Source organism: Etheostoma cragini, chromosome 2, assembly GCF_013103735.1.
Source record: "Etheostoma cragini isolate CJK2018 chromosome 2, CSU_Ecrag_1.0, whole genome shotgun sequence".
In the NCBI taxonomy this organism is placed as follows: Eukaryota; Metazoa; Chordata; class Actinopteri; order Perciformes; family Percidae; genus Etheostoma; species Etheostoma cragini.
In genome coordinates, this window is record NC_048408.1 from 16,928,503 (window position 1) to 16,952,603 (window position 24,101).

At 40.2% G+C, this 24,101-nt stretch overlaps 1 protein-coding gene across 3 annotated transcripts in view; it reads left to right on the forward strand.

Annotated features, from left to right (window-relative positions):
* The window catches only part of si:dkey-92j12.5 (multiple PDZ domain protein), a 40,091-nt gene that overhangs the window by 2,424 nt on the left and 13,566 nt on the right, over positions 1 to 24,101 (forward strand). For 2 of the 3 annotated variants that reach the window (XM_034894449.1, XM_034894456.1), the window contains exons 4-26: positions 1,573 to 1,797; positions 2,081 to 2,149; positions 2,370 to 2,492; positions 2,832 to 2,915; positions 3,595 to 3,702; positions 3,889 to 3,991; positions 4,179 to 4,270; positions 4,700 to 4,913; positions 5,165 to 5,239; positions 5,868 to 5,947; positions 6,173 to 6,319; positions 6,845 to 7,030; positions 7,217 to 7,378; positions 7,747 to 7,956; positions 8,860 to 9,021; positions 10,773 to 10,896; positions 12,855 to 13,053; positions 19,713 to 20,036; positions 21,604 to 21,798; positions 22,288 to 22,465; positions 22,748 to 22,858; positions 23,490 to 23,555; positions 23,989 to 24,057. In XM_034894449.1, the coding sequence (XP_034750340.1) occupies positions 1,573 to 1,797; positions 2,081 to 2,149; positions 2,370 to 2,492; positions 2,832 to 2,915; positions 3,595 to 3,702; positions 3,889 to 3,991; positions 4,179 to 4,270; positions 4,700 to 4,913; positions 5,165 to 5,239; positions 5,868 to 5,947; positions 6,173 to 6,319; positions 6,845 to 7,030; positions 7,217 to 7,378; positions 7,747 to 7,956; positions 8,860 to 9,021; positions 10,773 to 10,896; positions 12,855 to 13,053; positions 19,713 to 20,036; positions 21,604 to 21,798; positions 22,288 to 22,465; positions 22,748 to 22,858; positions 23,490 to 23,555; positions 23,989 to 24,057 (3,306 nt within the window). The remainder of the gene's footprint in view (positions 1 to 1,572; positions 1,798 to 2,080; positions 2,150 to 2,369; positions 2,493 to 2,831; positions 2,916 to 3,594; positions 3,703 to 3,888; positions 3,992 to 4,178; positions 4,271 to 4,699; positions 4,914 to 5,164; positions 5,240 to 5,867; positions 5,948 to 6,172; positions 6,320 to 6,844; positions 7,031 to 7,216; positions 7,379 to 7,746; positions 7,957 to 8,859; positions 9,022 to 10,772; positions 10,897 to 12,854; positions 13,054 to 19,712; positions 20,037 to 21,603; positions 21,799 to 22,287; positions 22,466 to 22,747; positions 22,859 to 23,489; positions 23,556 to 23,988; positions 24,058 to 24,101) is intronic. The other variant, XM_034894463.1, reaches the window with a different exon arrangement.

Genomic DNA, 24,101 nt, shown 5'->3' on the forward strand with positions numbered 1-24,101 from the left:
AAAGAGAGAGAGGGAGGAAGGAAGAAATATCATGTGGAGGAGTTTGCAGAAGCCATCTGTAAGATTGTCATAACTTTAGAGTTTGTGTGTGTGAGTGTGTGTGTGCGTGTGTGTGTGTGTGTGTACTTTTCTCAAGTACCGCACTTAAGTAAAAATTTGAGGTACTTTACTTTTTTTTCATTTTCTGTGACTTTATTCTTCAACTATTGTACTTTTTACTTTGCTACATTTATGTGACTTAACCTACTAGATACTTTGCAGATTGAAATTAAAAGTACAAAATATAATCAACAAATAAATGGTTTTGTATTATTAGATGTATCATTTTAAGATAAAACTATATTGACCCCTGGGGGTAAATTCTTAGCTACCCAGTAGTATATAAAGTACTTAAAATGACCCCCACCTTTCATAGTTGCGCATTGAAGTGATACACACATGACCTCATCAATAATGACAGCCAATAACATTATTTGGAAATGGGGTATTCTACATTATGAGCACTTTATCTATTAGTATTTCTTTGAAACTAACTTCCTTCTACTTTTATTTGTACTACATTGTTGTAATGCTACTTTTACTTAAGTGAAAGATCTGAGCTCTCCTTCCACTACAGTTGTGGGCTGTAAGCATCATTGCTTCGTAATTATCTGCTGTGGTGTACTGTAACCTATAAGAACCACAGTCCACACATACAGGCATTATTACATTAGCTTTGTGTGGTGCGATCCTGTATCCTTTTAGCTTCTCTGCATTCCCTTAAACATGGCACTGGATGATGTTAACGATTTCTTGATTTTTAGGACAGACACTGATGCAGGTTTTTGTCACATTTTTGTTTCTTTTCAAATTCACAGTTTTGTATATAGAGCATTTGGACTTAAGAAGTGCAACCAGTGTGAGTGTGAAGGTGCTTATGAGTGTTTTGATAGTGTTCTTCCCTTTATTACTGCTATTTTTAACAGGTGGCAAAGTTGTTAGAATGGCATAGTGTACCGATCAGAAATGAGCATCGACCAAAACTCCCTTTTTACCTTTGAAACAGAAAACCTAAAAGACAAAAGGGAACAGTAGTGTGACTATGCTATATTGAACAGGAGCGTTTAACTCAGATCCTTGTGTTCCTGCTCTCCTATCTTTTCCCTCTCTGCTCCAACTTTTTGCACGTTTTTTTCTTTTGGTTAACACACATTCACCTTCCATCCCACATCTTTCTTCATTGTATCGCAATACTCGCCTTTCTCAATTTCTTTATCCATTCCATTTCCCTCCATCACTCTCTCATACTATTCCTCTCTGTCTCCATATCTCCTTTTTTGAATTAACATCTTCACCTCTCTATCAATCCCCTTCTCCATCTCTCTATCTCCCTCATTCATTTTCCTCCCAATCATTCTTTCTCCCTTCTCTTGCATCCCCTAATCCTTTTATCATTCATCTACTCTCTCTCTCTATCCCAACCAATCCTTCTCTTTTACTTGCAACATCTCCATTTTTACACTTTTATCCTCTTCTTCCCATTTCACCATGTGTCCTATCTATCATCTTGCATATCTCTCTCAATCCTACCAGGGGAAGATTTCCAAATCAGTGTCCATGAACTGTGGCCCCTGCCAGGGCATGGGGCTGGACCTGAAGATGCTGAGCCACAGCGACTCTTACACATGGGCCATGGAGGGCCGTAGGCCCAGCAATGTCAGATCCATCCACAGGGATGGCAGCATCTCTTCTCTTGGCTCACAGGATCTGTCCTTTGAAGATATCTACACAGACAACTGCATTCAAACTGAATCCCAAGTATGTAAAATACCCATCGTAAATGAGAAGTAATTTAGGAGTAATAAGAAGCAAATTATCCTTTAAGTCTATCAACCAACCGCATGTGTTTGTGCATAATGTAACAAATCACCATTCCAAATGTCACATTTTTCAATTGATAATGTAACAATACATTAAAAAACTCAAGCACAGTTGGATAATACATTGTCTAAGGGGTTCTAGATGATGGTAAGAGGCAGCGCAGCTAACGTGATGTCATTTCCAATTTGCTTTTATTTTACACATGTCATTTCTTTTGTAGTACTGCACTCCCCCTCGAATCTCCCGCACCATGTCGATGGGGAGAAACCTGTCTGCTATTGCTCATGAGGTACAGTTGGCTCACATGTGAGCTTTTACTGTAGAGCTGGTAAACTTGTGTCTGTGTATGTAGATAAACAAGGGAATCAAACGGGTTTAGCACTTCAACTTGTTAACGGTGTTTCACTTTGCTTTTTATACCGGTTGAATTAACATATATCCCTCCCTCTTTCTCTCTCTCTCTTTCTACAATTTCTGCTTCCCTTTTATTCTGACCTCTGCCATGGTAGAGGCGCCATGTGGAGATGATAGAGCTGGCCAATGATGGGAAGGGGCTTGGTTTTGGTATCATAGGAGGGCGAAGCACAGGAGTCATGGTCAAGACCATCCTCCCTGGTGGAGCTGCTGGACGGGTAAATACACCAGCAAATCAATTGCAAAGTCATGCCTTAAGAAGCAAGTTAAAAGACTAGTTCATATAACAGTAACGTTTTTGAGAATATGCTTTTTTACAGACATACGAGTGGAACTCTTAACAATAAAGACAATAAGTGCATTCCCAGAAACCTATGTTATTAGTCTTTCTATCTGCACTCTTCAAACTCTGTTTTGCAACTGCTCCACAGCACTTTCCCTCAGGATATTTCAAGGTTTATCTTATCTTATCTTAAATGCAGTGTGTGTAGTAGAATGTAGTAAGAAGAATTAGCAAAGTTCACACTAACATGTTTTGGTTATGTAATGTTCCCTAGGATAAGCGCCTGCGAAGCGGAGATCAAATCCTGCGCATCGGAGATACAGATCTGGCGGGCATGAACAGCGAACAGGTGGCACAGGTGAGCCAACATTTGAAAGAAATTACAAAAGAAGATGGAGTGCTTTCTTCGCCCTAGGTTTTTGTCTGTTATGATAATGATCTATGTTCCTGCTGTTTAAATAACAGCTAAGTCTGAGTCTGACCCAGTGTGTTCCACTGTTAGCGCACAGTTAATCGAAAAGCTTAGGGAAGCTATCTGTGATCATCTTTTGTGCTCTCTTTTTTTGTAAAACGTAAACTTTTAGTTTGAAAACCCTTCTGATAAAGCATAAATCTCACCATTGTCTTGCTTGTTGGTGGTTTTAAGTGTGGAATTGGCTAATTGCTTCCCTTTGTGGCAGCAACTGCGATTCTCATCAACACTGAAGTACCAGTGGGTGTTTGTTGCCTTCCAGCTTCAGGGGGCAGTAATGAGCTCATTACAGCTTGGCGCACCAAAATGTGGCAAAGAAGCTGTTGCCCTAGAAAACTTACTTGGAGAAGCAACGCAAAAGTGGGATTTATGCTTTATCAGAGTATCGCACAGATGCTTCCCTGAGTTTTCCTATGGAATCATCCTGGAAGGTTTCCCATGTCTTGAACTGGGCTATCCTGCTCTATGCCATACTGTCTTTCCAGGGCAGCTGTCTCTCTATTCACGTTCCTAATTTATCACACGCTTTTACTTCCTGCTATTCACAAATGACCACATGGCCTAGGTACTGCGAAATGCTGGTACCAAGGTAAAACTGCTCATCGCCAGAGACATAACCAAGGACAAGTACCTTTCCTCTCCGGTCCTCAGCCAGGAAAGCTTGGATGGCAAGGTGTGTGTGTGTGTGTGTGTGTGTGTGTGTGTGTGTGTGTGTGTGTGTGTGTGTGTGTGTGTGTGTGTGTGTGTGGTAATTGTAAAAAGTAATTGGCTTATCAGTGGCATTTTAAAAGTATAATACAGTTTTTTCCTTAAACCCTAAAGAAGTTCAGAAGTTTTTACTGTCTGTGTTTCTTTCCAGCTCAATGACTTGGACGATGACTATGAGTTCAGCGTCCAGTTCACTAAGAACAATCGGGGCCTGGGATTCACCATTTCTAGCTACATAGGTGACCTAAACTCAGGTAATGATGTGTTTTATCAAGTTTTTATTTTTTCCAAGCTAAGCTGATGGAAATAAACTGGGAAAATAACAAAATTATGAATAATATTTCCGTAGTGTAATAAGGCATTACTGATGATGTGCAAGTTTAAAGCTACATTTACACAATACATGCTATGTTTTCCTTCAATTTATCCTGTAATTCTCAGTCTACAGCGCTGGTGTGATAGTGAAGAGCATAGTGAAAGGCAGCACTGTCGATCAAGATGGACGCATCAACATTGGAGACATCATCCTGTCTGTGAGTTCCACTAAAAACACACCAGATGCCTTTTTTTATTGTGCCCTCTGAAGACAAATACCTTGTTGTTTCAAATATATTCTCTGCTGAATCTCAACGATTTCAAAATCTGCGCAGTTTGCAACTTTTAGAAGTTTTATACAAACCAATTAGAGTCTTTTTTAAGCTGATGAAGGGGAATTCTTCTAGTTGTACTTTTACTACCATCCATCCTTTCATCATCTCTTGTTTTTAGCTATGCTTTATATCTTGCACTATTTATATTTTTTATTACTATTGATTCATTTTTTTACTTTCCCATTTCATTTACCTGCACTTTCCTCCGTAACGTCTACTCCATCCACAAAAATGTTGCTTCTGTCTCCACCATGCCTGTGCTTTTAGCCTGGCTCGGCTCCCTACTGATGCATGTCTCGTATCCTCTCTCAGGTGGACGGGGTGAGTCTGCAGGGCTGCAGTGAGCAGCGTGCCATGGAGGTGCTGAGGAGGACAAGTTCCCTGGTCAGACTGAGGTTGCTGAGGAAGGCTGTACGTCTGAGTCACATCCTGCCCCCAGTTCCTCCCCTGCAGCCCCTCCGGCACTCCCACAGCTTCCACGAGAGCAATCCCTACAGAGTGGGCCTCAACAAGATTCAAGAGACAGGTGAAAATATTGGCTCAGTGATATCATAAGGGGATTACTTTTGATGTAACTGAGAAAATGGAGAACATGAGATTTGACAGTATGCACTAACATAAACTTAGTATGTAGTCATCTACAGGGGCTACCTGACTAGGGCCTGCTAGAACTATGCTTGCTTACTCACATGATATTTCTTTTTTACTCAAGTGTGTAAATTCCCACGTGTTTGGATCCCTGCATATAAGCTCAAAACGTGTTTCCCCGTCTCCTAGGTGTCTGCTCTCTGCGTGAAATCTCCCGTCGAGCAGCATATGCCAATAGACGACCCCGACACGATTCCAGAAATGGTAGGCTCTCCTTCCCATGCTGCAGTCTGGAACTGAATCATGGGACTTGGTCTGATATGCTGATTGGGCTTAGGGAATGGCAATGTGGCAAGGAAGCACGCTCTTTGATTGGAGTCTATTTATAGTGTTGTTCAGTCATGTGTTTATCCAACTCATTCAGCTCATTCCAGATGATTTGTCTCTCTCCCCGCCTGCATGTATGGCTCTATTTAGACAAGGATTTTTGGGCTTGATTAGAGAGCACAGCCAAATAAGCCCTGATTGCTGAGGCTTTAATAGATGAACGAGAAAACATTGGGTTGCCAAGATATCGTAAGATGGTGGGTGTGAATATGCCTGTGGTGTGGGCGTGTGGCTTGTGTGTGTTTGTGTGTGTGTGTGTGTGTGAGTGTGTGTGTGTGTGTGTTTGTGCGTACTCCTGTCTGAGTGGTTGTGGTTAACATCCTGCTGTGCCACAAGGAGAATTATGTTCTTTATTCTCTATTTAACAGCCAAAGGAATGTTTTCAAATAGGATCCCATTCTTACTAATTGGATCACCTAGGGCTAGGTTCAAACATGAAGAGGAATTTTTGTGTATGTGAGATGAGATGAGGGTGATTGTCTTTTTCTGTGCGCACATTTTACAGGTGTGAAACTGACACCAGATGAGGAAGAAGACCTGAGAAAGAGGTGGCAACATGCAGTTGGACAGCGATTTGAAGTTATTGTATGTCTCTCTTTAAATAAAATGACTATTAAATATAACACGTATAGGAAAACATTGTCTAAAAATATTAATGCTGTACATACCTAAATGCTTTATCAGTTTATTGACATGTTATTAGCCATTCACAGTGTGATGCTTACACTTATCCTCCACACCTTTCTTACCCACTAAACATTGCTTCTCTTTATTTTTTTCCCACTGCTCAACTTCACACCACTCTTTTAGGTGTGTCAGGTGGATCGTTTCAATGAGACAAGTGGCCTCGGCATCAGTCTGGAGGCTCGGGCGGGACATCACTACCTGTGCTCTGTTTTACCTGAGGGGCCCGTTGGCCAAAGCGGCAAGATCTTCAATGGAGACCAGATATTGGAGGTAACGGACTGATACGGATCCATTCAGCCAATTGCTCTGCAACTCACCTCATTTAAAGTGGAATAAGATTTGATCTGTTTGGGACTGATTATTCTGACGTATGTATGTGGTATATTTGTGACCGATCAAAAAACACATAGTTCATACCATAGTTTCCTTCATGTTTCTGCCATTTTCAAGTACAGTATGCAACATAAGAAGGTGTATCTCTGTACAAATGAGCTGTACTTACTGTAAATTGAGTGCTTGCTCTCTTCCCCCTTGACTGGGCAAGTTCACACACCGACATACATATATCACTCAACATAATAAGCAGTCTGATTTAACACTCTCTATAAACACAGTCATAGGAAGAGAGTTAAACAGACATGCAGTACATGTACAATAATTTGTACTATTGTATTTGTACTAATTTGTACTAATTTGTATTATTTTAAAAGCCAAAAGCATGAGTCAGTCAATCACTGACCTTAGGAATATTTATTTTTTAAATAGTTGTGAAATAATTGGGTATCTTCCGGACAGGTGAATGGGATCCCTCTCATTGGAGAGACGCATAAGGAGGTGGTCAATATTCTAAAGGAGCTGCCGATGCGTGTTTGCCTGGTGTGCTCTCATATTGTACCCCCTGCAATTCCGGACAGTGATGAGGAAGACGACGATGATGTTCATCTCACCCTGAAAGAGCTGCTGGCTGAGTTCAATGACAAGGTGAAGGCACACATCGCCGAACAGATGTATGGAGGGATTAAGCATTTGTGTTTAAATCTATTCCCTTAAAAAACGTACACATCCTCTGCATTTGAAATGCCACTCATAAATGTCACTGCCATGCTCATCTCTTGTAAAAATCTAACTCCTTCCCTGTGTCCTCCCTGTTCTCTCTGCTTGTCCCAGTTGGATCAGGGTTGTGCTATTCCCTGTCCTACAGCTGAGGACATCACAAAGCGCGGTGTGCCCCCAATGTCACCTCCTCTGGCCATGTGGGAGAGAGAGGCTCAGGTGGTCGAGCTGGAGAAAGGCGAGTCGGGACTGGGCTTCAGTATCCTGGACTACCAGGTCAGAAACACACCACTGAGCATTTCTACAAATATAACAGACTGGAATAGGCTGCAGTCTAAGAATATCAGTGTTATGGTTTGGGTGAAGAAAATTAAGACGCATGTGGACTTTTTGTGCCTTACTTTTTGAGATTGAAATGTTCTCTGTCAGTTTCTCTTTTAAATTTAAGATTAAAAACACATTTTATCCATAGCAAATATCTGTGTTTAGGCTTTTAAACAATGTAAAGAAATAGTAGCTTTACTGCAGCTGGTTGCCCCTCTGTGAGGCCACCACAATTCACAATGTACAATATTTAGTTAATATCACATTTTACATCTACATCTTCAGTAAACCATCCTCTCCATCCTTATGTCTAACTCTAGGATCCAGAAGATGCCACTAAAACAGTTCTGGTAATCCGGTCCTTGGTGCCTGGAGGTGTAGCAGATCAAGATGGCCGCCTGCTGCCTGGTGACCGACTCATGTTCGTTAATGAAAGTGACTTGGAAGGCTCCAGTCTGGATTATGCTGTGCACATCCTGAAATCCACCGGCTATGGCCCTGTCCGCATTGGAGTTGCCAAACCACTGCCTGTATGTAAAGACAAGTACATTTAAATATCTAAATTAATTAATAAGGAAGAGTACCTTTTTGATATGAGTGTGGGGCACAATTTAGTTCAGTTTTTCTGACAATCTCAACCCAAACTAGTATAATCTCAACCACAAGTGGGTGATATAGATAAAATTCTCATCTCGACATGTGTTATGTTTTTGTTGCAAAGGCCATTTTCTTGAAAATCAAATGAGAAACTGTTTATGGGTCAAATAACTTGACAGAAATCTGTTTTTGGCTCATTGAACAAATTAAAAACCTTCAAAATCAAGGTGCTTTATGACAATAACGCATATAAACATAAAAACACAAAAAATACAAATTCCCTACTGAATTCCTGTTCATTGAATGGCCAAGAGTTATTAAAGAGATGGTGTAGATGGCACTGTATGGCGAAGTCTCTGACAGTAGACACATTTATTTTGTCATACTGTATATCATCGTTTCATGGGCGGCAGGATATGTACGCATACATTCAAAAGTGGATTTCTCTTTCTGGATTCTGTACCAAAATGATTTGTCAAGATAATGAAAAAAAAAGCCATTCATTTCTACAGATATGCAGGTCACTTTCTTAACTGTGTGTTTTGCTTGAGAGTACAGTATTTCTTCTCCTTTTTGTTGTGGACTGTGGCTTAGTAACAAGCAACAGAGAATCCAGTTACAGGCCGTCTGAATTTTTAATGCAGCTGAGAGATGCACACAATGCTTGACCACACTACAGATGGAGAGAGAAGGGGAGAGGAGTACAGGGTGTCTAATTTACAGTCAACTTCCTTAGCCTTTTTGCTTCTGTGTGAATTTACTCACTTTTAAGCACATAGACAGTTTTTTTTTTTTTCAAACTATTTTATTTATATTTTGGAATATTTTATTCTCAGCTGGAACTGTGTGGTGGATTGACACCCATCTCAGAGAGGAGCCTTCGGGTTTCCTGGGATGACCCTGAAAGCCACTCTCAGATCAGCCTGCTAGAAGAGGCTAACACCAACACTCACAACTCTGAGGGCAACCGCATCACCCAGCCGTGCTACACTACAACGGTATGTCATACAACACAAAAGGAAGTTCAAATTTTTTGATAATGCTGGACACACGTCCTGCTCACTTTCTAGCGTTTATGGTTAGAGAAACAGTAGAACTTTGGTCCAAAGGAGAGTAAAGGGCAGAGTTTGTTTCTTACATTTGTCTTGCCAAAAAGTTAAGTAAGGTGATATATTGCAGAATTGTTTAATTCCGCTGTTTACTGGTATGTACAGCACCAGTTCTGTGTATTCTGTGTGCATAACATGTAGATCTGAAATAAGTAGAATTGTCACAGTGCGTCAAGTTTCTAAATGTAAACTCACTTGTATTTTGTAGAATCATGCACAATGGTCTAGCAGAATTCTTGGAAATGAACATTTGCTTTGACACTTTGCAGGGACAGTAACAGTAACACTGCAGCAGTCAGAATCTTGTAGTCTATCGCATAGGAAGCATTGCTCATTACCATGCAAACCTGAGATTCTGTGGGTAGCCATTTTAGCTTCTCTAAAGGAGAGTACCATGACAGTGTTTGTTTTCTCTGTTCACGTTCTTTAGTGGGGAGCTTAGAGCCAGCTGTATCAGTATCACTGGGTCAGGTATAGAGAAAGTGCTCAGTGTCAAAGACTTGTTCCTCCATTGTGGCCTCAACTCAATCCTATTGAGGCAGTCTTTTGTACTTGCTTTTGCTTAATTACCAACAATTGCCTCTCAATGAAAAGTGCTTACTGCTTGAACGACATTGGCACCTGGTGTAGCACAAGGGCATACAGTACTGTCACAACGTATCAAACACACACACACACACACACACACACACACACACACTCACACACACACACACACACACACACACACACACACACACACACAAAAAGACCCAGAGCAGCAAGTGTCAGTGTTCTCAACAAAGACATGCTTGTTGCAAATGTAGCTTCAGAACTTCAGTGCTGATTGTACTTTCTGTGGCGGTTCAAAAAGAAGACAATTTCTTCCTTACCCTTTTCTTTGTGAAGTGCCCTGCGGGAACAAAGAAGTCTGCCTTTCTTAATGTTTTACATCTCAGAAGTGCTCCAAAGGTATTCACCCCGGAGAGTTAATAGTTTAAAATCATTTAAGTCACATCAGAAATGTGATTGTTGTGATGATAGTAAGACTTTAGTGCCAGGTTATGTTTGCAATGTGGGTTATATTTCTAGAAGTTGTGAGATTTGCTCCATGTACAATCATGTGAGCCAAAGCTGATATTGTGGGAATTTTCCAGTGACATCATGGCTCTTGGGATGGCAAAGTCTGTTTGTCAGGCGGTTGGTTGGTCCACCACTTTGTTCCAGACCAAAGTGTCTCAACAGATATTGCATTAATGTATTATATCTAGCGCCCTCATTGGTATGTGCGGTTTAGAGTAAAATATCTTGATAAAACAAGAGTAAGCGTCTACAACCATGCTAGCGGCTCTGTGAGGCTGTACTTACACACAACAGCGCTTTGAGATACATGCTAACATGAGCATGCTGACTCACTTACAATGACAATGCTAACAAGCTGATGCTTGGCAATTATAATGTTTACCATGTTCATCATCTTACAGGTGCTAATTAGCAGGAAAAACAAAGTACAGCTGAGGCTGTAGAGCTAGAAGTCAGGTCAGAGGATCACCACAGTTATTAGAAAATATTCTCTGGGGACCATGACTATCTATAGAAAATGTCATGACAATCCATCCACTACTCTTACTTATTCATGCTCTCTGTCAACTATTTCATAGGAAAACCGGCTGCGTCATCGTTTTGGCATCATGGAAGACGAAGATAGGCAGCAAGCGCCGCCTCTGCCGCCCCGCACCAGCTTTGAGAGGACAATCACTGTTGTCCGGGGCAACCGTGGCCTTGGTATGTTCTCCGTCTTTCTCATGGTGATGGTGTCTTGGTGTGTGTACGTCGCTGGCATGGCGATAATGACGCTATTAGGCGGTGGTGATGACGACTGCCCTGAAGAAGAGTGGTGAAGTGAAGTACCCTTAATCCCTGAGAGAGGAGATGATTACTGTGCGTGTGTGTGTGTTTTTGTCTGAGAGGCTAGTATGGGGGTGCGTATATGGTCATAGTAATGTGAGATAATATTAGGAAGAAATAGCAAAACCAATGAGTAAATATTAATTTGAATGCTGATCTAAATATATTTGTTTTTATACTCCAGTGTTGAGAGTAAATTGGTTATTCAAACAGGAAGGAAAAAACTGGGTGTAAAGTGCTCCTGCACTGTGCAAAGCATAAGAACACCAACACTGGATTCAGGAAACATGCTCTTCTGGAAATAAGCCTCCACACTACTTGTGTGTGTGAAAGTTTAAAACGATGTAAATGTTTATACGCTGCAAAAATCAAGGACCTAATCTACAGTCTGTGTTACTGAATTATTTGGTTTTTATCTGTTTAAAAAACTGTAGGTCGTCATGCTGAAATATTTAATGTAGCATGGTTTTCTGGATATCCAAATGTGGAGGGTTTACAGATTTTCTGTGTTTTTTGTTAATTTACATGTATTTGAATTTGAAGCAAAAGCTTCAGCTTGTGCAAAGTTATGGTCTGTATCTGTAAGGCCCGAATACTGGGGAGTTTTTATGAGCAATTCACATATAGTACAATATCTATTTGCACTACTTTACACTCTTCCTATTATTAGGTGCCATGTACAATTCTATCCATTGTGCAACATTGACTTTACGTGCAATTTTGGAGATGAGACATGCTAACTTACAGTACTACGTACAACGTATGGTTGGTTTGTACTGCAAGGACTGTATGGCTTTTAGAGCAGGTTGTTAAAGAAAGTTTAAGGGACTGAAAGGAGGTCATTTTTTCTTGCCTTGCTCGTCTAAAAACATGAATATATGCAGCCTAGTTAGACGTCTTTGTTTGTTCTTGAATGGTGTGAACCAGTTGCACTTAATGTAAGTTTGTGGTACCATAAAGAAGTTTTGTTGAGGTCAAAACAAATGGATTTTCATATGGATTTTGACATCTGGAAATTATTATTCCAAGTTGTTACTGCAAGTTTGTAATAGAAAAATGTATTTTGATGCCGTGTTGTAGTAACACCCTCAGATTTTGAGAAATGCATCATTATTACTTCAGACTTCCTCTCATGTCTTTGAAATGTGTGACTTCTGTTTGTCTTGTCAGCGTCAGTAGCTGTGTCTTCAGTTGATTGTATTCCAGGCACTATGATTGTATTGTAATTTGAATGTAATACAAAACTCAATAAACTATTTATTTGATCAAGAAAAGCACAAAGTCATTTCTTTGACCAACTTCAAATTATGAACAACCATAGTGTTGTGGATGTGCAAATCCCTCCATTAGATAGCAATGTAGTATGCAGGCGCCATAGAGGATACTTCTTAATTAGTTGTTGCCTTCCCTGTCTGCAGTATGTGGATGTGTGTGCATGAGGTGTGCACGTATATGTGTGTGAAGCCTGCTTCTGCCTTTTTGCATTAATGAAGTGTTTGTGTAATCCGCCTAGTGTCCGATTTGATAATGCCAATGTCAGGTATTGCGACTGGCATGTGTAACCCCTTGAGCCACCTGTGCCCTCTACCTTATGTGGGTGTGTGGGATGTGTTTGTGCACCTTATGCGAGTGTGACTGTAAAGGAAGATGCCGTGTAAATGTCAAGCATGTTTGTGTTCTAATCTGCCTAGTGTCTGTCTTGATTATGCGGATTATGCCACAGTCAGGTGTTTGTTTGGGCGACTGTCTGTCTGTTTGGCATTCATTCAAAGCAGCCTTATCCAAACCTTCACTCACCTGTGCTTGTGTGTGTGTTTGTGTGTGCGTGTTGGCAGGGATGTCAGTGAGTGCTATCAAAGACGGCTCAGGCATGCTGGTGCGCAATGTGGTCCAGGGGGGCTCTGTTAGCCAGGATGGCAGGCTGGGGGTCGGGGACGCCATCTTGGCCATCAACGGAGAACCTACCTCCAATCTGACCAACGCCAGGGCCAGAGCCACGCTCCGCAGGCACTCTGTCATAGGGCCGGAGATGAGGTGAGGAGCCAGTCATTGTCCAATGGCATTACAATATGAAGAGAGTTTTGTTCTGGGCTGAAAAAAAAGTCTGGTGATGCTAACTGTTAATGTCATGGTGTAGCTAGGGCATTTCTCATTTATGTCGTTTTTCCATTGATGGTACGTGCTCGACTTGGCCACAGTGCCCCGTCCTCCTTTTTCCACTGCAGGTTAGCACCGCCTTATGGGTGAGGCGAGCCGTGGCTGGTTGTCATAGCAGGAAACTGCTGTGACCTAAAGCGACACAAACACAAAACGTAGAAGGTGTGTTGCTTTTGATTCTCGGCATGTGGTTGTTGCCACAGCCAGAAGAAAAAAGTTGGAAGCAACAACAAAAAAACGCTGGCTAAACTACTGAAACACGGCGGGTTTGTTCAGGACACCCTCGTCTGTCGCGAGCAATGCCGACGGAGTGAATAGTGATGATTCTCTCTGACTAATCAGTAATCTGCAGGTTTTCACGTCACCTTTTTGTGTCTCCTCAGCTCGCTTGAAACCTCAGCTGAGGTAGTGCTAAATAAAAGTACCTGTTAGCAGGTACCAGGCACGTTTTTCTCGGGCGAGTAGAATCGAGGTGAGTAGAGTAGGTACCATGCAGTGGAAAAACACCATTACATCACTGAGTTCCCGCTGAATCCCCTGTTCTCAATAATCATCAGTCTGTATCCAGAAACACTGGGTGGCTGGATGTGTAACACTGTGTGCGTCACCCTCTTTACAAGTGGCTCAAGTGCTGCTTCACATTTCCTAATAGATGTAGAGAAAGACCTTTGGTTCTGACGCGTCACATTACACTATCGTGTACAGTCACAGCAGTACATGTTTTGCTAATTTACAATGTAGCAGGACCAGATTTCTTTTTAAAAAAATTCCAAAACTATAATTATTAAGAATTACTATGGTCCGTTTTAACTGGATGCAGTGCTGTCATGAAGCCTTTTGAATTTACATGGTAGTAAACGCACAGGTGTTACTATTAACATTATCGATGGCTTCATTCTAGTACCCCCTTCATAACTGTGTGCCAGTGATCAGGAACCTAAAACAAAGCAGCCAAATAAAAGTCAGACATCCTTAACTTCATTGTTTACACCTGTGCTTTTCTAATTGTGACACGTCAAAATGCCTTCTGTGATCCTGCACACCCAGACAGGTGTTTTCACTTATTCTGGCTAATTTTACATCTTCTGAGACTGAAGTTGAACAGAACTTTTTTGGATTGAAGTGAGATCACAAAGCCAAATGATAAAAGTGTGACTGTCCAACCCTTATACGTGTGATAAAACCAGTAGGAGGGTGAGAGAAATTTCAAAAGCACAGTTTGTACATGCCCACATATTATTGGGCACAATAAGTGAATACACCTGTGTGATATACAGGAAACTCATAAAATGTTTTTTTATTACATGGGACACATTTTATAGCACTAACTCTACATCATTTCATGCAGAAAACTTCATGACTGGGGCTTCAGTATCTCTTGAATAATAAATTCATTTTAACAGGTGCCATAATCTGCCTTGTTGTAAATATCTGCTTTTGCTTCATATTTACGGTCCCGTGTTTAAACTGTCAATAAGCCATCACAGGATGTGAACTGCTTTTAAAAGCAATTAGGAACAGATTTGATGATGATTCCCAATGTCCTACACACCCAATGATGATGATGATCTTCTTAATACAATGCATTTCTAACTATGCCACAGAAGTACTGCATCCCCCTAGCACAAAATGTGAACAATAGACATTGATATATTGATATTTGTGACGTTTAAAGGATGAAAAAATAAGTTGCATGTTTAATTATTATTATCTTCCTTATCTCTTTATATACACTGGGGCTTGAAAGTTTGGGTAACCCAGGTAAAATTTTGTATTAATGTGCATAAAGAAGCCAAGAAACAATGGAAAAAATCTCCAAAAGGCATCAAATGACAGATTATACATTCGTATAATATGTCAGATACGTTAGATTTATTTTCTATCATTTAAGCTTTCAAAATAACAGAAAACAAAAAAATGGTGTCTGGAAATGAAATCTAACTTTTTCGTGACATATTATACGAATGTCTGATGTGTCATCTGATGCCTTCTGGAAATTGTTCCAGCATTTCTTGGCTTCTTTATGCACATTAATACAAATTTTTACCTCGGGTACCCAAACTTTTGAGCCCCACCGTAATCCATTTTAAGGCGAATTTTATGACAACTGCACATCACTCATATGTAACCTGTCACCACAGTTACTAACCTACACAAAACAAAATTAATTGTGTAGGTTATAATGTAGCCAATAGTGTCTGGCTAAAGTGTAACACATATACCCATGCTATTTCTAAATTTGTAAGACTGTAGTGGTAAGAATTGTGGAACCTGACAATGGGCTCATTGGCCACAACATTTTACACAAATCAAGGCCCTGCATTGGGCCCAGCAGTAAAGTAGGACAAACATGTGGCACATTTAAAACATACTCCAGTGAGTTATATAGCACAGTTATTTAGATGACAGTCGTATGCACTTACCCTGTGTCATGGTCTAAACACATGTTTGCTTGAAAAGTTCTTAGTTTAGAGAGGATGTAGAAAGGTCCTTTGGGAATGCAGAGAACAATCAAGCACTGAAAAAAAGGTAATTTAATATTGCTCACATTTTCTAGATAAACCCATCTAGATCTTGACAGTTTATGTGACTCGAATGAGTGAGTATAAGCACATCATAAATACAAATATGTGCTCCCAGCAGTCATAAACATGACTTTCTCTACATCATCACATGTAAACGATCTCATCTCACTTTGGATCTCCATTAGCGCCTTGTTTTTGACACTGCAGTCATAGTTGACTGAGGCTCTGCAGTCATGTTAAATTAGATTAGATGATGAAATTTTAAAGATTTCCTGAGGCTAAATTGGGTAAATTATTACTTGTTCTAACATCAGCAGTTATGGCACCACATTGACAACGCTTGTTTGGATGATTGGAGATGTGCCCCACCTCCACCACCATGCTGCCCCGCAAATCTCACTCCCACTCACTCTCAACTTCTCTGTCTCTTTCTCCTTCTATCTCTTAATTTTACACACGCACACACACACACACACATACAAAGCCGTTCAATGGTCTAACCTCCAAAAACACCTTTTTCCTGCTCAGGGAAATATCTCTGAATAATTCATTGCTCATCTCACCTTGAACAGTGTGCTTCTGAATAAAAAAAGCATTTTAAAGAGCCTCTCATAGATGCATAGCACAATACACGCACAGATGAACACACACATGCATTATGTCTTCCTTTAACACATGCACATAGCATGCACACACACACACATGCACACACACACACACACACACACACACACACACACACAGCCTCCTCCTGACAGCACTGCAGACAAACTAACAAAGAATGGAGGCAGATGGGTTCCTCGGCATCCTCAGAATAGTCAGACATAGTAGGGTGAGGGCTTGTCACTATCAAACGAGTTCTGTTGAGACACGACAGGCTGTCCACATAGCTCAGTCACAACAGCTTAGCGTGGAAGGCCTCCATATTCAATCTGCCACCACGAGTGGTCTTTCAGAGGATTCAACAGCACGTCTACTTGTAGCCTTACACAAGAATGGAAGTGTGTGTTGGGGAGGGGGGCTTTAATGATGTCCTTGACTTAAATTACATCATTTACACCATAGCTTAGATAGATCTAGGCTCATGCAAGACATGTTTTCTTATCATAAATGTTGTGTTTAAGAAACTCTTGAAACTGTCTTGAACATTTACTTATTATATATATTTATATATATATATATATATATATATATATATATATATGTGTATATATATATGTATATATATATATATGTATATACACACACACACACACACACACACACACATTTAGGCACAATTTCTTTTCCATTTTTTCTTTTCATCTTATGTACCAGCTGCAGCACAAGCACTGCTAATGGAGTGGGGCACATCTATAATTTTAGATTACTTAAGCTAGCAATTTGTAACTTTCAGTTTGTGTTGATTTTTAGCAACCACAAAGTGGTGTTGATTTACCACACCTGCTGTCATAAAGATTACAGAGTTAGCTTTACTGGGAGGTCATGTAGTTGCAATCAGTGTTTTGCTCAGACAGAAAATCATTCATTTACAAAAAGAGAAAATACGTTACAAATGCATTGTTGCATACGGTAACTTATCTTGGATGTATAGTGAGCTAAACCAGGTATCACTGTCACTGTGTCAAGAGCCAGACCATTACGTAATAATAACTTAGATTGATACAGTACATTTCATGACACCCAAGGCCAGGAGGAAACCCAAGGACATTTTAAACAAGTACAGAAGGACAAGGGAAAAGAAAATAGGCGAACACAAACACGGACTGAAAAGAAATAAAACCAGGTTCTAAATGGAAGGGGGACGTAATTTAACGTAGGCTACTGTCTTAAAACCACATCTTGCATTTTAAGTTATTTTATTAATTAAATAGATATATTACAAACCTGAGGGCCAATTCGGGGTCGGTTTTGAATTACTTACAATCTTGTAATTGTGTGCATCTGTGGAAAGCCCGACTGTCTGTCCCTTTCCTTTTTTAGCTTTTTGTTGTTCTTTGTTTGAATTCAATTTTTTGTGATGGCTCTGCCCCAGTATCAGTTGTACCTACAACAGAAAACTTCTAAAATGAAATTAAAATACAATTAGGCCTGTACAGAGTAATCTTCTACTGCCTTTTACCTTGCTAGATACTCACTAACACAGGCTTTTCCGATGTTTCATCAAAATCTGTGAAACCGTCAGAATGCGTTACTGTAGAGCCGGTCAACCTGGCGAAAATCATTTTGTGTCTTTGCGGGAAAAATCTAACCCTGGCCAAGGCATTGTTAAAAACTATAGAAAAATTATTCTTTTCACTGCTAGGGCCTTATTTTAACTCTCTAATTGCACAGCGTGAAGCGTCTGACGCAGGTGCGTTTAGGGCAAAAATGTCCAAATTCACTTTTGTAGTGACGCTGTAAAAAAGGGTCCGTGCGCCGGGCGCATGGTTCAAAAGGGTTGTACGTAGTGTCTTCATTAATTAATAGGTGTGTTTTGGACGTATCATGCAATATCCAATCAAAGCGTCCTCTCCCATTCCCTATAAAAGCCAGGCGCGTTTGTACCTTGGTCCATTGCTGTTTTGAGTGCGGATTTGCATCGTAATATTTATAATTATTAAAAAAATTATAATATTTGTAATCTTTTTCATGTGTGTGTGTTGCTGCACTTCCCTGTGTGTGTGTGTGTGTAACAAGCATAGTCTGTGCACTGTGCATAAGCCTAAGCGCATTTTACTAATTCACTGTTAAAATAACACTGAAATGCTGCAGTGTTGACTTTATACCAGATTTTTGTTGGTCAAAGGTGCAATCACTTCCCGCTGCCTCAAGATAGCAATACGCCAAGAATTTACCTGAACACACCTTGTAAGACCAGCACACCCATGTGCACAAAGAGGGGCACAGGTGCATTTCCTATTTAAACAACGTGGGCACTGGACGGGAAAATAAATTAACAACGTCACTTGCGTCGGGCTTTGCGCTGCACTGCCCGGGGTGCAAGATAGGGCCCTTAGTTTCGTTTGCTGTTAGAGGTAATTTACAATGATCAGATAAAAAATAACACAGTCTCAGAAACATTAAAAAAGTACATATACGTTAGTCACTTTAAAACATATGGCATGTAAGACAGCCATCCTAAACTTAATGGTTGTTTAATGATTGTTTTTTAGGACTGATTTTTTAAAGAACAAGTCTATTATTAATTGCTAATCAATGATTAATGATGATTTGAATTATTTAGCATTATTAAACATTGCTTCGGTTTCCCTTCTCTCATTTAGTGATGCATAATTGTTATGGATAACTGTCTAATGATTAAAATCCAGACTGTCAACAAAAGAAATTTGTCTGATTGACGTGTCTGACTACCTGAAGTTAGCGTAAACTAATTCTTAATTTTGTATTAACTACCAAACCAATTAAAGCGTCAACTTTTTGGGAAATATGCTCATTTGCTTTCTTTTGGAGAGTTAGTCCAAAACCACTTTCATTCAACCTCATGGTGACAACAAGACTCCAGAAATTGACCACTCCCGGCCAAGAAATGGTCCCACACATAAAGTCATAACTTGTCAATTTTTAAACTTTAGTTTTTTTGTACAGGTTGAACAAACAATACAGACTGTGTTAATTTGTGAACTTTGCAGAGAGAATTGCAACTAGGCTAGCTGTTCACCCTGTGAATAGTCTTTTTGCAAAACTGAGCTAAGTGGCTGTTGGTTATAGCTTCATATTTACGGTACAGACATGACAGTGGTATCATCTAACTTTTGATGAGAAGGTAAAGGAAATCATCTTCCCAAATGTCAGACTATTCCCTTAATCCATCTTTCCTGCATAGAAACCATTCAAGAACCATGTAGTTTTTCACGTTCCTCGGCATCTTATTATTCATTGCTTGGTGCTGAAAATTAAATAAATGTGCAGATGTGAAAACAGATTGATGGCAAAACTTGAGTCATATTAATATTTAAAATGTTTTCACCTCTCCCCCACACTTCTTTTCCTATGTTCCCCTACCCTTAGCATAACCTATGTCCCGGCCCATCAGGTGGACGAGTACCGTACCCGTCTGTGTTTACCACCTCTGGCATCCATTGCACCAAGCACCTCTTCCTCACCCACCCCACCAACCCCTTCTCCAGAACCTGCCGTGGCCCATGCCAGATCACCCGGTCCAGTCAGAGCTGCAGATCCCACTCCAGTTGCATCCACCCTCAAATCCTCCGCTTCAGTCAAATTCCGAGCCGCAGCTCCAGATTCAGCAGAAGTCCGAGCCTCTGCTCCATCCAAAGCTCCGTTCAAAGGCCCAGCCATAGTCCATACCATCACCCCGGCCCCAGACTCAAGGTAATATAAGATCAAGAGGTCTCAGACTCTTATTTATGGTCACGTAATCCGTATTCAGGCCCAATATAAACCTGTCTCAAGGTTTATTAGATTTCAAGGCTCCAGCTTTATTACATGTTAATATGTTTTCTACAGAGAATTCAAGCTATGAAACACATTCTGCAGACAGGGTTTTATTACTGTCACACATTTCAGTCATGCTAATGATCTGAGCTATTATCTTGCACTTTAATTAACCGTATCCATGAAAGAAACAATGTATTCCAGTATGCAACAAGCTCAGTTTGACTCCCTTTTCTTCTGTATTTTCCTTTCTCCATTCTTCTTTGTGGTAAAGGCAAAACCTTCTCTGAATGTTGAATCTGTGAGTTATATTTAGCTGTTCGCTTATGGATCTCAGTGCTGACTGTCAGTGAAGATGAATTGTTTCGCTTCTGTCTAACCCTGCTTTCGCTCCATCTTCTTGCCTCTGCCTTTCTCCTCACTCCCATTTCTCTCTGCATCCTTTTCTTCCCTCTTATCTTTCGGTACATTGTCTTTGTCTCGTTCTCTGTTAGACTTATCTCTTGACTCTGTGTCTCCCTCTGTCTCTCATCTCTCATTCTTCCTGTTCTTCTTCTTTTTACCTTATTTTCCCTCTCCCCCCTGCCTTGGTACCCCTCTCCCGGCCCCTCTCTTTCACCCCTGGTGGAACCATTTGTTCTGCCCTCTTCTGTAACTTAACTGGCTACAGGCTCCTGCTGCGCAGATAGAACCACTATCACTCACCTCCATGGGCTTATTACAGCCCTACACCGTTAAATATATTCATGAAAAATTCTCTACCTCTTTCTTTCTTTCACACACGCACACGCACACACACACACACACACACACACACACACACACAGATATGTGTGTGTATGTATGTATGGATATGTATGTATGAAAGAAAGAAAGAGGTAGAGAATTTTTATATATACCTAGTTGAATGTGATGTGTTAACACACACATAAAGACACTACCTTACTGCGACCTCACTGGCAGAAAATGTGTATTTTCAGGTCTGTTTCCACCTAAAGCAGTGCATCTTCTGAAGGCCCGCCAATGTAAATTGCTGTTAGCCATGTGTCATTGTGTGTCAGAACTTGAAAAAAATAACAGATACCTTGTTATCTGCAGCAATTCTGCTAGTATGTATTAATTTTAATTGCAAATGCTTGTCACAATTTTCCTCAAAGTGTTGTTTTGTTTAATTTTACCCAACCAACCGGTCTAAAACCGAAGGAATTTTGATTACAGAAATGACAGAAAACAGTGAAAAGCAGCAAATCCTAACATCTGAGAGGCTGAAATAACAGATTACTTGACATTTTGCTTGATAATTAACTTAAGCATTTAATCAATTACCATGTATTTAATGTTTACAAACTAATGTTCTGTAAATTAACTTATTGATCAATTTAATAATTTAATTTGTTCTAAATAAAACTTAAAAAATATAACATTTTGAGCATAGCCAATGATTCCATTCAACATCACACATTGATTCAACATTATTTCTGTTTGATTGTTCTCTCGCCGTCAGTTGGCAGATTCCAAAATCTCAACCTCACAATAAGGAGGAAGGAAAAGAAGATGGAGAGATTGTGGAGAAAAAGCATAAGAGTAGTGCAGGTGGGAAAATACCACAACTGGAAGTGGAGATAAAGGTGGATGGTAACGAGGAGGGAGAAGAGGAGCTTTGTTCTCATGCCACTGTTTCTTGGGATCAACCTAGAAGGTTAGTTAATCAGTGATGTACAGTAAGTAATATGTCCTTTTTTGCCTTTAGTATTTTTCAGATTTTCCATTTTCTGCTTTTTTTTCAAAACTCTGCCCATGGTGCCTTTTATCCTCTCTTTGCCAGAGAAGGCTTAGCAAAATCCTAGTGTTCTCAGGTTATGTTCACAGCAAGGGTAGATCAGTACAACGCAGACTCAACATGCTCATATTTCTTAGACCCAGAGAAACCGACTACTTTCACAACCTGTATTTATCACATTTACAACTGTATCCCGTTTGGGTAACTCACATAAGACAAACTGCATGCTAAGACCAGCTTTTGTGTCTCTCCCTGGCAGGTATAATGTTCTATTGCTTTGACTCTTGTGCACTTTTGCAGTAATGTTTCAAAAAAACTAGGTCCTCATCTGGTATACAGAGGACATGCATTCGTCATCACCTAGCCTTAAACGTGTGGCTGTTCCTTGTGTCCTGCTTTGTGTTCCAGTGTGCAGATGACTCGAGCGCCAGGCCAGTCCCTGGGTATCAGCATAATGGGAGGCAAAGGCATGGGCCGGAGACTGAGCAGTGGAGAGATGATGAGGGGAGTCTTCATCAAGCACATCAGCCCCGACAGCCCGGCAGCACATAATGGCACCCTCCGGACTGGAGACAGGATACTAGAGGTATGTGTGTGTGCGTGTTTATGCCTGTAAGAGTCTGTGAGTGGTAGAGAGACTGAAAAGTGGCAAGAAATGGATTGTGTGTGTTTGCAGGCATAAGCATGTGTTCATACAATGTATGATGTATAATGTGTGTGTATTGAGGTTAAATGGGATTTAAAGGATTAGGTAATTTCACAAGATTAGACTAATGTCATTATGTTCCGTCATTACTGTGTGTATGGGTTTGTGTGTGTATATGCGTGCGTGTGTTTGTGTGTGTCTGTGTGTGTTGACTTGGCCAAGGTGTGTGGTGTGAACCTAAGAGATGCCAGCCATGAGCAGGCCGTGGAGGCCATCCGCAGGGCTGGAGACTCTGTGGTTTTCCTGGTGCAGTCTGAACAACACAGATCTCAGGTACTGCATCTCAGAAAACAGGCACAATCAACACATTTCTACCGTGCATTGACACGCTACCACATGGCATGCAATGACACCCGAAAAGCAAGTTGTGATAACAGACAGAATTACTTGTTATTAATACGCCATTTAATAATACCACACTCCTCTAAATATGTTCTGGGAGAGCAACTTTCATTTGTATGAATGGGTTTTAGTTTTTCAGATGAGAACTTAGATTTTCTGTCTCTTCTTTGTCATGTTACTCAAGTTAAATGTTCTTTTATGGTTTGCTTTATGTGCTTATAGTATTCAAAGAGCCAAGTTGTTATCATACTGTAGATGAAATGAAATAGTGTGAAACTGTTGGCAAGGATGTGTAACATGTTCATATGTGGGTCATTTGTTTGCACACAAACAAACAAAATAGGGAACCACTCAAAAGAAATTGTACTGGCTGAGAAATACACTGTGCGTGTATATTCAGTATGTACAGTACATGACATTAATATATATATATATATATATATATATATATATATATATATATATATATATATATATATATATATATATATATATATATATATATATATATATATATTGGAGGCATCGTTTGAAGGAGCTGCATCTTGTGTTTTGCCCACAGTCCCCAATGCTTACCAACCACGAGAGAGTTACTCCAACACCACAGTCAAACTCACACAGCAGCAAGGTAACACTAGTATACTAGACACGTTGAGCTTCACACTGCTATTTTCTTTTTAGAAGAGATAAATACAATGTAAAATCTATTGTATAGCATAGAAAAGTACATGCATGGAAGTCAAGTCAAAAAGCAGTAGCTACTTGTTTGTGTTTGGAAGGTTGTGACTGCTACTTTAGATTACATTGGAACAGATAACAAGCTTTAAAAACATTTTCTCAGTTTCTGTTCCCACACAGTTACTGGTGTTTGGCTGTGTATCGTTGTCGTGTATAGAAAATGTTATGTGTACACTATATTATAAATAGAGTGATGAGTCATTAACACCTACATTGGTATTGGTAAAAAGAATGAAGGGGCTGTAAAGGGTTTTTTGAAAGGCAGACTGTTGTTTTGGTGTTGATGTGTGTAAGACTATATCTGTTTCCCCTTATGATCATAGGCAGCAGAGACTCTCAGTCTGTTCCTTAGTCTTTCCCCTACAAACCCCTTCACTCCCACTCCCTTTAAGGTTGGTACATTGTTGTGTGTGTGTATGTGTTTGTATGTGTTATC